This window comes from Cynoglossus semilaevis, chromosome 5 (assembly GCF_000523025.1).
Source record: "Cynoglossus semilaevis isolate Cse_v1.0 chromosome 5, Cse_v1.0, whole genome shotgun sequence".
NCBI classification, from domain to species: Eukaryota; Metazoa; Chordata; class Actinopteri; order Pleuronectiformes; family Cynoglossidae; genus Cynoglossus; species Cynoglossus semilaevis.
This window is the reverse complement of record NC_024311.1, coordinates 8143910-8156549: the sequence shown is the minus strand read 5'-3', so window position 1 is coordinate 8156549 and position 12640 is coordinate 8143910. Positions and strand designations below refer to the sequence as shown.

The 12640-nt window shown below is 39.8% G+C and overlaps 1 protein-coding gene across 3 annotated transcripts in view; it reads left to right on the top strand.

Annotated features, from left to right (window-relative positions):
- The window catches only part of rasa3 (RAS p21 protein activator 3), a 33016-nt gene that overhangs the window by 3339 nt on the left and 17037 nt on the right, over window positions 1-12640 (top strand). For all 3 annotated transcript variants that reach the window (XM_025055613.1, XM_025055614.1, XM_008310304.3), the window contains exon 2: window positions 12043-12160. In XM_025055613.1, the coding sequence (XP_024911381.1) occupies window positions 12043-12160 (118 nt within the window). The remainder of the gene's footprint in view (window positions 1-12042; window positions 12161-12640) is intronic.

The window sequence follows — 12640 nt, the reverse complement described above, 5'->3', positions numbered from 1 at the left end:
CACACTGCAGCCCGGTACCAAATGACCGGTAGGTCCCTGGACCGGGTGTTGGGTACCCCTGTTCTACAGGGTCCATGTGGGCCATGTGTAAATGGTTGTTACATGGATAGTGGAGGTGTTAACCATGTGTGAATTCTGCTCGTTAATGTAGATAAAAGCAGAGTAAGTGAACATAACACACATTTTTACAGTGTTACACCAACCAGACTGAGACCCTGTTACACCGTGTTTACCAAACAAACACAGCAGAGCGTTAAACTAGAGTTTAAGTGGAGTAAAAACAAGGTCATTGTTCCTGAATGATAAACAAATGCGACGTTAATAGGCGCTCCACCTTTTATTGCTGGTAGTTTTCTGCTCTCTAGAAATGCAAATACAAGTGAAACTGTGTAAACATTACTACAGCATTGCTGTAAAAAATGTCCTAGAAATGAAAGTATAACCTCCAGTATTTACAATTTTGGAAATGTAAAAAAATATTCGTGATTATTCAACTGAAGCTGGAGAACCCAGACTTTTATATTTAAATTCTGTCATTTCTAAACTAAACCCTTGCAGCTTGACTTGTTATAATACTTCAGTTTTCTTTATCTTAGATAAACTAACATTTAATCAAAGGCTGTTTTTATTCTTATGTTCCTCAGTAGTACAAAAACAACATCACAGTATTTCCTGATTCTCTGTCACAGGAACAGCTCAATGATGACATAACCAGGCTAAAATTATAAAATACTTTTACTTGGAAAATACGTGTGAAACTCTACTCTGGCCCAAAAAACTTTAAAAATTAAATGTATCCTAAAAGAAGACATAGCTGGTCGGCTACTTAAATGAAGGTCTGTCTCCTGTGTTCCATAATTCACTTTCTCTTTTTAAACACAGAGAAGAATCAACCTGATGTTTTGAATCAGAGCTGACCCTAAACTTTCAGTCTACTCCATCAGTGTGACCAACGTTTTGCACTAACATGTAATCACTTGTTTTAATCTGCAAATTTGCAGAATACAAAACCAACATCGGGTTGTCGTCCACCTCCAGTATGTCGTTAAATTTGGTGCTTTCTCACTTCCACAGTTATTTTTATTTGGAACTGTCTCCTGTCTTTCTCACTGACATCTGGCACCAATATCATACTGGCTGTGTTGTCGGTTTGTTTTGACTCCAAACATGCAACAGAAGGGATGAGCAGAGGGGAAAAAATGAAAACAGACACTCTTAAGAACTGTGGGACGTTGAAGTGATTCTGGACTGCATAGAAAACAAACAGTTTGATTCACATTTAGTTTGAAATGGGAGGTTTTGGTTGAAGGTTTCAACTCCTGGTCTGGCTCTAAGTCCAGTCCTTGTGAATAATACGCTTCGACAGTCAACCAACGACAGAGACTTTATGACTTTACACTTATTACATTATTTTTTTTATTAAATCATTCACTAGCAGCGAGTTCATGTGAGTGGGTGAACATCTGGGGAACAGTCTTAAATATCAAATTTCTGTTCTAAGCAATAGAGATATTTTACTGACAAAAATGTAATGTAATGGAGCCCAGAAGTACCATGACCCTAACATGTAATTGTATAAAAAAGGTACAGTTAGCGCATATCACTTTAAGCCATATTCTCACTGGCTAAAAAGCCAGCTTGTCTCTGTCGTCATAGGGTTTATAAACCAATCAGAATGTGTTGAATTCACTCCTTCCAGCGACTCTCCTGTTTTGGCAGTCAGAGCACACTGCTACGACATGCTTTGTTTTATATCCGCTCACAAGTAAACAAAAGTATTTTTTTACCAGAACTCATAAGCAGTTCAAGTTCAAGTCTAATCTTTAAATGAAGTATCACACTGAGTTTTCATGATAATATTAATAATAATAATAAAGGGGACATTTACTTTGTGAGTCTTTGCAGTCGACACAGGCTACCACACCAGAGGTGCTTCAGGGATGCGTGGTTCCCCTGAGAATCGAAACCAGGACTCTCTGGTGGCACGTTGTATTTACATCTGTAGTTTAATACACAGTTGGGTAACTCTGACAGAAGGATAGAGCGAAAGCTGAGGCTGAGATGATTGGACATGTGCTGAGGGCAACTATTGGCCATTAGGGATGTAAAGATACACTCAACTCATGGTACAATTTTATCATGATTCTTTTGAGATCCAGACAAATTCTAATCAAATACAGTGACCCTTCATTTGTAAGAACTCTGTAAAATCCCATAAACTCAAATTGGTATTTGACTGACCTGGTTAACTGTCAATATATGAAACAACTAAATATATAATATAATATGAACTGGAAAGAGTTCCTTTCTTTACAGGAACACTGGAAAACACTGTTGGTGTCTGTGGAACAAGTTCTTCCCACGTTCTGTTTCGACACCTGAACGTCACTTAGGCTACGTAGGGACCTGACGTCTTGGTTTAATAGCAGGTCACAACCAATGTTTTTAGGCGCATACAAAGTATTGGGTTGTTGGGTTGGCATATACTGTATTTTCATGAGTACATGTACAAGTCTCTGAATGAAGTACCCTGTACTGTAGGTGCGTCCCTGCTGGGTGGTCTTTTCTTAAAGCCCAAACCTTTGACTTTCATCAGTCCCCGTTTGTCTTTACACCGTGTGTGCAGTCCAGTTCACACCCAGGGGTTACCTTAGCAACAGTCGTACTCGCTGTCAGTCCAGTAACCACGGAGCTCTTCACCTGGTAACGTCCGTGTTACCGCTGCCTCGTTACAACGCTGTCTTTTAGTACAAGGTTGCGGTTTTCTGATGACTCAGAGTTGAAGGCTAGCCACATATCTGTAACCGAGAGAATAAGAAGAAGGAGGAGGGAGGAAGAGAGGGAGGAAAGGAAGGACTGAGGGAGGGACAGGGGGCAGAGAACAAGGACAGAAGGAGACGTGAGTGATTATTGTTATGGTCCAGCAGGTGATGAGTAAACTCAGTCACCAGGAGAAGTTTGTGGTGGTTGGATAAGTAAGCCACAGGGCCTGAGTTCCTACTGTCTGGGGGAATACAGGAAACAGGAAACTACCCCCAATTCACTTCCTGATTGGCTGGAACAGACTACAAAAGAGTTGTGCTTTTTTTTCCGCCTGCGTGGAAACAAGTTAATACAAAGCAGATGTAGTCAGAGTCCGGGTGAGGGACAGAGGTGGCGTCTCACAGGCAGGAGGGGTCTGGGCCTTGTCTGTCAGCGCTGGGAGAGACGGTCCCAGAGACTCAGGGCCACAGCTGGAGTCTGGACTTTTGACCAAATCTACTACGACATATGGGTTCTGGTCTTCAGTCAGACTCTGATCTGGTCTTGAAAGAATTCTCAAACGCTTTGTATTCCATTAGGATTTATCAGTATTTGTGTGTGTGTGTGTGTAAAGCCAATGTGGTGATAGTGACACAGTAAAGAGCCGCTTTCTTTCCTTCACTGAAACCCTGTCAATACAAGATCCAGAGATTAGAATATGTTGAGATTCTGTTCAGTCTTTTCAGTCCGGACACTAAAGAATGTAAATATCTCACTCTGACATTTTAGCTCATGGTGTCACAGGAGCCACTGGTCCACTGATGCTGTTATTGTTATATACAAACACAGGTAGAGGTAACAACCACCAACTGGTGAGAGGAGCTGGAGATGCAAAAACAAGGGTATACTTGTAAATCAGTTGATCTTAAATGTTGATCGTACAGATTTTTGAGCTACTGAGCGCCACCAGAACAGGAGCGTCGCTCCCTATTTTCAAACAGCTCTTGAGGACTCAGCTATTTAGAGAGCACCTCCTGTCCTAGTACTTTACTGTGCTTTGTCTCCACCCTAGATAAGAAGATCCACTTTACTATGTAGGCTTCCAAGAGTTCCTTTGCGAAGCTCGATTGTTAATCCTGTCCTGACTTGGTGATGAATACCTCATCCACTCAGTTATTGACTTCTTGTCTTTAGAAGTTTGAGTCAAACCATCAGTTGATGACACAGATGGTTCTGGAAGCTCTACGTTTAACCGCCTCTCTCCTCAACTGCTCGTTGGACTTTTCCACTCTCAGGTTTACCAATCCAAAGAATCCCTGTTCTTGTTCAGGCCAAAGGTCAAAAACAAACAGCGAGCTTCACCTGAGGCTGTTGATTTTACTGCATTGATTTGAATTGTACTAGAAAGCCAGCTCTCTGGGAAGCAGTTTACTGTAAACGCGTTGACGCAGGACGTGCTTCGGTGCGTGAATCTGTCGGCCATGAGAGTAGAACCAGCATGCGTTCGGCCTTGATAAATACAGGGCGACGCAGCTCGCCCACACAGAGCTGCTCCTTCAGGATGTCCTTCACTCGTCTCAGTGGTCAGAGGAAGTCGGTGTGATTCCTCCCTGCGTTGACCTCTGTCTCCTGACAATGACATCATAGGGCAGCAGCATTATGGGAAAAAAAATTGAAACAATAACGGATATTTTAGTCAGTGATGAAATCACGATTGTTTAAAACGAGTTCTCATCAACTCTGGAAACTCAGTACGTGTACAGTCTGATAGAGTTTCCTTTTTGTTGAAAATTCCCAGAAAACTGAAAGAAAAAATTTGGAAAATAGAAAAAACAAAAAAGGAAACATGTACTTCCTAAATATCTTTAAAACAAACCTAATAAAAAGTACAATATTTATAAAAAAAAGAAAACAAAGAATATACAATACAACATAAGTATAATATAATAGAATACCAATAAAAAATAATAGAAAGGTTAAACCATTGATCATGTGGTTAATAATAATAATAATAATAGTTTTTTATGATGTGGGAAAAGAAATTCAAATTTTTACAGTAACGTTTTTCTGATTGGTTGAAAAATCGATAATCAAATTTAGTTATCAATATATATATTTGATTAGTTGCACAGCCTTATGACATAACCACAAATAAAACTGAATACGAACAAAATGGACAAAAAAAGTGAATAAAGTTTTTGAGAGCAGGTGTAAGTATGTGTAGCATTTGTAATTTAAAAATATGAAATCTATCTTCTTCAGCTTCAATAACCTCAGACCATTCTCATCATTGAATTATTTTGAAACTGGAAACATAAATGACTATTAATAAAATAACATTGCATAACAGCATTCCACACAGAATGGGAAGTAAAAGTTCACAGTTGTCTGTCTGAGCAGTGAAATCTACAAACACAATCTTTGTTGTTGTTACAACTTCTACAACAGAGCAGCTGAAATCTGTTCAATCTGAGTCCAGTTTCAATCTGTCCAGCACCGTGTTTTGTCACCACGCCTTAGTGGACACTCTTTGTACTGCACTGACTCTTGATCCACACATTTCCAGTTTCCAATTAACCTGTTAATTAAGGCTCCTGTCATGTGATACCTGCTCCTGTCCAGTGTGTAGCAGGTCCAGATACCTGTGTTTGTTTTGAATTTAGATCGGGGTGTCAAACATTTAGCTCTTGGGCCAAAACCAACCCGCTTAGAGTGTCAGTCTGGCCCTCTTGATGAATTGATAACCAACATAAGTTTGAGCCCCGGTCCAGATCCAAACCTGTTGATGATCTTCAATCATTTGAAAAGGTTTTCAGACCAGTTTGGTTACAAATGTGACGTTTCATTTCGGAGAGTTAAATATAAAAAAACATGATCCAATCAAAGGTCAAGGGTCACACAGATATGATGATGAAACTGTTCACAGCTGTTGGAGACACAGAGACCAGTCTGAACTGGTGTTAATTTCTGGAAATGAGAACGTGTCTCTTAGAAGCACTTCACTGACCCTCGTATGGGTTTGTACCTCAAACCATGGTCTGGGCACCGTTGCCGGTCCATAGGTCATTTGGTACCGGGACGCAGGAAAAAATGTACTTCAGTTTTACTAATTTACTTCATTCTAAAAGAATCCCGTCATATCCCTTTACTGTTTTCATTCAAGGAAATTTTTTTGTTTGAATTCAGTCTTTGTTCTGTTGTCACTTCATGTCCAAACATTACTGTCGCTGAGGCTCGACTCACTCCACTTCCTGTGGTTGTGGTTGGTCTCAGATCTCCCCACAGTGGTGAGCCAGGCCTGTTCTTCAGTTAGAGGCTGCGGAGAAGAAGCCAACCTTCTTTTATCGCTGCATTTTAATGTAATGTTCCTTGAAAGTCAAACTTGTTTTCCAGGAACAGCCCTAAAGCAGTCAGATAGTTAAACCTAGTTAAGCTTAAACTACATCCTGCCCCAAAAGTACACACAGTACACAACAGTCTACCGAAATGCCTGCGTTTGACTGGGCCTCAGTGGTCGAACCCTAAACATGGTTGATGAGGGTCGATGATATTATGATGATATTAGATTTGATATTTAGTTAATGATATTTTGACCAAACAGGACTGGGAGTTTTTTATGTGCTGTATGTACCAGTATCTACACCTGGTGTTGGACAGTTATTTTATCTTTTAATTTTACTATTCAGTATCTACACCTGGTGTAGGACAGTTATTTTATCTTTTAATTTTACATCAGGACTAACGGACGTGTGTGAACATTAGCTCTGGACGTCTGTGGACACAGCGTGGGTTTGATCAGTAACCAAACACTGGTTTGAGCTGCACGGCTCAAACGTCTGCGTTTGTTTTTCTATTTCATGTTGTTCCGTTCCTGCCGCTGTGACTGTGTGGAAAGAACCTTCAGCAGACTAACTGGTTTCACCGTCTGTTTAGGTCCAGCAACACTTCACTGACAAGTGACTAATAAACCAAAACAAGTGCCAAACCAAAACAATCATCCTCAGTCCACGGGGTTGGAAATTCACTTTTTAACCCTTTCACGTTGTTTTTTATCTGTCACTGTAGATGGTGTAACTGAACATCTAACAGTTATCAAACAGACTCCTTATCAATCCACATTGGGTCAGGAAATAGAACACAGTACAAATGTAATGTAAATTCTGCGTTAACATTTGAAACAACACGGAGAAAAACATTTCTTTGCAATTAAGGCGTTACCATAACATGGACCACCAGTCATTAACTTCAGACTGCAGCGGCCTCCACGCCATGTTGTTAACACTAGAACAAGTGAGTGGGCATGCCTGTGATGTCAACACGCAAATACGACCGAATTTGCACGTGTCCTTCGGCGAGCAGACTGACAAATCCAAAGAATTGGACCACAGGTTCTCAGCCAGAACCAGTTCTCAACAAAGACCAGTTCTCAATCCCTATGTAAATGAAAATACTGAATTATAAAAATAGAAGCATCAATGACTCAAGGTTTCGTTAGCATTTTTCTCAGCGTGAGAAGATTCTCACGCTGCTCAGGAAACTAATACTGAAACTGAAATTAACAACTGTCCTACAATTTCCTTAAATATTGGTATAACATGTCAGGCTCACCTCACATCTGAGATATATATATATATATATATATATATATATATATATATATATTGTTCTTAATCTCATTCTTAATCTCACACTTATAATATTGTGATAAAACTTTGTATCAGATCACAGTGTGTGTGACGACACTGTGGATCATGACTTCCGTCAAACTCTAATCTGATTGAGTGACTTGAGAAAGGAAGTCAGAGAAGAAAAGAAGGAAAAGAAAAGGAGGAGGGGGTGGAAGGAGTGTCAACGTTTCTGTTGACGTCGACAGCAGTGAAGCAACAAAGAACACAAACACCAGAAAAAGACAAAAATAAAATAAAATAAACTGGGATTTGAGTCAGTGGACAAACAGCTGTGATGTCAACATGACATCATTGAACACAGCACTAACAGCTGGACAGAGTTTTGGAACGCTGTTCTCAAGGAGAATGTTACCTGCTCACATTTCCTGACCCTGAAGACTGTGACGGTGGTTTGTGGTGGCTTCACTGAAGACTAATCTCCAACCTTAGAAACCAAACGTTGGATTACCCTGTGTTTCTGACCTTGGCAGAACTTGAGTTTGGGGAGAGTCCTTCTAATGACCCACCATGAGTGTGCTCCGGTACACAAGGCAGGGTCCAAAAAGACATGGTTGGCTGGCTTTGGTCTGTAATAAGTGACTGGCCCACACAGAGGTCTGACCTTCAGACATCAAGGTCAAACACCTTTAGGACATCGTGGATTAGAGACTTGTTCTCTGAAAGTACAAAGTTTTAAAAAACTATCGCTCACCGCTTTATCTGGTTAGTTCAATGTACCATCTAGGAATCTTCTCTTCTACTCCTCCTTGTTCTCCAACGTTCCCACCTTCTCTTCTCAGCCTTAGCTGTCCATCTGATCTACGACCCCATCATCACTGTCACTCAGTGCTGCCCCATGATGGACAACATCATAGTCAGGATTGTTTTGGTCAGTATTGAAATCACAAATATTTAACGCAATTAGTCCCTGACTCCGGAAACACCTGTGCGTAATCTGACAGACGGGTGAGGAAAATGGGGGTTGGTTAGCGTAGCTCAGCTACTGGCTTGTTTTTAAAATTGTTACCATTTCTATTCAGAGATGTTAAAATCCCATGGGGAAAATGAGAAAATACAAACAGGGGGCAGTGTAACTGACCTTAAACAGATCACCCTTCATTTGCTGTGGTCCGTTCTAGGTGACTGTGTAAAAAAAAAAAAGTTTCTGACTTGGTTTTGGTTTCATTTCTTTTAGTAACTGCACTCACACACAGAATGTAAACGTGAAGTGTACGTCTTTTCCTTCCTTTTTTTAAACTCTGTCTCACTCTCACTCTTACACGCAGCTCTGTTTTGGACCCAGTAAAAATTCCTTTCTCCTCATCTCATTTCCTGTCGCAGTCCTCTCCAACGTTAACCACTCTTTTTGGCCCGCGGCCCGTTTGTCTCACTCTCTCTGGTTGCGTCTCACACACACACACACACACACACACACACACACATACATCCACTTCTTCTCACAGCCACTGGAAGTATTCTGGCAGAGTATTCTCAAACGTGTTATCGTTGAACATTACCAGTCTGGGCTGTAGCTCTCACTGTGTGACAGTGTGACTGAAACAGCAGAGGAGGAACAGGAACAGAGGAACACCTTCTCTGCTTCCACTCTTCCATGTCTCCTTGTGTTTTAGGAATTAGACTGAGGAGCAGACAGTGTTGTTGATGATTGGATTTATTTACTGATTTTCTGTTGATGTTCACACTCACAGTTATGGACGCAGATCTGTCCTCAGTTTTTTCTCTCCGGCTCTTCTCGTTGGCTCCTCAGTCTTTGGTCTTAATTACATGCACATGCTGCGAGTCAAAATGACTTAACGCTGTGTTTTATAGCAGGAATATTAGGGCTAAATATTCCACATGGCCAGTGAAGTTTGACGACGAGAGATTTATCTATCTATCTAGTTAGCTGGCTACCTAGCTACCTAGCTAGCTTGCTACATATCTCGATAGATAGACAGATATCTAGCCATCCATCTATTTGTTTCCATCAGAGATTTCCTTCTCTGTACATTTCTAGAGGATGACCTTTGACACCAGGCCTGAAATCTTTTTTTTTTGTTCTTTCAGTTTTGGAGATGAAGACATTTTTTGTAAAAATATTTTGACTCTTTGTTTTATTTTAATTTTCATGTTTGCTTAGGTATAATTATGTTTTTTTTTAAGGTGTTGTTTATTCTGGTTAAATGTGTCATAGCACAGCTCACTGCTGGATCTAATGATCTAATGATAAACCTTTTAGAACCTTTTCACACATTTGCTCCGAAACACCCAACAAGTTTGTCAGTTATTCACATTGAAACCTAAGACAATTTTCCAAATCGTCCTTTTTTCTGAAACAGGAAGCTGCGTGGCGTCACCTCTGTGCTAACGTCTGCTGCCGGAGCGTTACACAAGGTCTTAGTTTTCATCTGTCAGTCCAAGAAACAGAACAGGAAAATATCAGCAAATATCATGTGTCTGAGATCAGTGAAGGGAACTGTTTCCCCAACAGTTATCAGGTACCTGTTACCGATGACATGTTTGAATCTGACCTGACGGGTTGTTTTCACTGCAAACATTCTGATGATTTGGATTTTCCTTCAGTGACTCGGACACGAAGGCAGTGTTTTTAAGGTTCGGGTTCTGAGATGCAGAGTTTGAAAATACGAGACTTTGTGGCAGAGGAAGACTTTTAGAGTGTGCTGCATTGGAATCAGCTGATTGGGGGAGGGGTGGGGGCAATGTGAAAAATCTGAGAAAGTGCAAAGAGAGGGAAGAAAAAGGAGAGGAGGTGGAGTCGGAGTAGAGGGACGAAGAGCAGTGAAAACAACAGAAGGATTTCCCCTGTGGCGTGTCAGAGTACTTATTGAAGTGTAACAGTACTACAACAGTACTGCATTGGGGTGTAAGAAAATATCGATACACTGAAATATTTTGGAATTTTCATTTCACGATACGGTATCGATATTCTACAGCACTATACGATTTTTTTATCATTAACAATTAAATGGCGTTGGTTCATTTTCTGTTGCATTTAAACGTATTAGTATTTGAAACTTTGAGTCAGACAATTCTTTTTTCATTTGTTTATCCAAAAAAACTGCATTTATTCCAAATGTCGATCCCTCCGTTCCAGTGTTAGTAACCTGAGGGGACAGCATTGTGTCTTTACTATGATTTGAATATATGATATGAAAAAAATCAATATATCGTTGTACCTGCAGTATTGCAGTATATCGCGATATATTGTACCATTGCTCCTGTATCGTGATACGTATCGCATCGCCAGGTTTTTGCCAAAACACAGACCTTATACTGCAACAGAAGCAGGTTTAAGGTTTTTGGTACTTGGTCAAAAATTTAATTATATTTCAAAAAGATTTTTTTTTTAAATAATGTTTCCTGGGTTTTACATGAATTGAAACCAAATAATTCAATTCATGAAAAGACTTTCATGTTTCTTGTCAACCGTGGTTCGGCTCAGTCTAAGACCTGACTCAGCTCCTCATCCTGTTGGTGTGATTGTTTTATTTTTTTAATAACAGTTGTATCTGATGAGGTCTAACAGGTTACACAGAGAGTTGGCACCAGGACGTGTTTATACACTATAATTTGAGTCAATCAACAGACACACACACACACACACAAGGAATGTGATGAAAAACTCGTGAATGAAATGAAAAACAGGAAGTTTTGTTTGACAGTATATTTAGGGAAACATTACACAGAAGAAAACACAGACGTCAGAACAGAACTTTGACTTGTGGATAAGGACGTGGGTTCCTTCAGGGTTCTAGACCGTTGGTTTTGGAGGTTTGAGGTGGAACCACATCTGAACACACTCCAATATATCATAAAAAATTATATATTTTTATATATTTAAATATATGTATATATATATATACATATATTTAAATATATAAAAATATATAATTTTTTATGATATATTGGAGTGTGTTCAGATGTGGTTCCACCTCAAACCTCCATATCTAAGTATTTATATGTATACATACATACATATATATTTAAAAAATATATTTTAATATACTGCTCCTGCAGGACTACAGTAGAGCGCCACCTGTGTTGTTTTGTTGTGCGTGCACGTGTTGTCGTCTGTGTGGGCGGTCACAGCACATTCCTGTCAAAGGCAGTTCTGTCGATCACACGTTTGATCAACAGAGCTTTGGCAGGATGTTCAGGAAATGTCCCACACACACTGTCCTCCGTTCACAGATGTGACGAGACACACACAGTGTTGATAGATGAACCATTGACTGTTAAGGTTATATATTTAATAATGTCAACTTTGAATCAATACTTTTTGTTGCAGAGCAGTAAATTGTCCGGTGGTAGAAAAATGATTGAGAAAAGTGTTGATCTGTTAGAGTGCAGAGTGGAGAGGTTACAGGTACGAGTCTTGAAATAACTTAATCACTGTTTCCTTCAATACTGCCCTCTATTGAAACAATGTTGTGTAATATTGTCATTCAGTGTGCAATGAGGGAGATGTTTGAGAAACCTGGTTGTGTCAGTAACGGTTGTACAGTGACAATTCAGGCCGTACAAATGTCTGGATTATTAACCTCTGTGTCGCGTTTCTTCACAGCAGTGACGTCTGTATTCACACCTCACTCACTCTCTTCTCCACCTACAGGAGAAGCCAAGAACATCCCTCCTTACCCGGGGCCGAACAGGATGAGGGACTGTTACTGCACCGTCAACCTGGACCAAGAGGAGGTCTTCAGGACCAAGATTATCGAGAAATCTCTCTGGTATGCTGGCAGACGCAAGATTTTTTTTTTGAGGTTGTCTCGCGTCATGTTTCCCAGAAGTTTACGAATAATGTCTGTTGACTTGGGTCGCAAAGGTTTGTGACTTTTAAAATATAGGTCCCCAGAAAAAAACTTTTTTTGGGCTGGAAAATGCATATTTTATCATGAAAATAATGGAATTTTGTGATGGAACGGATATCTGCAATAAAAAAAATACATTTAAAATATTAAAAACCAGCAATGTACTGAGGACACGACAGCCGAACCACGATACAATTAGGGACTATATATATATATATATATATATTCAAAAACACAAAAATATTGAACCTTTATGGTTGATATTGTTCATTTTCATAAGGGTGACAGTATACCAGCTATATAGTTCATAATAGAAATTTGTAAACTAGATCACGTCCACCAGACTTTATTTTTAAGACAGTATAAATACTATATTCAGAATTTCGTGCGTTTTCCTGC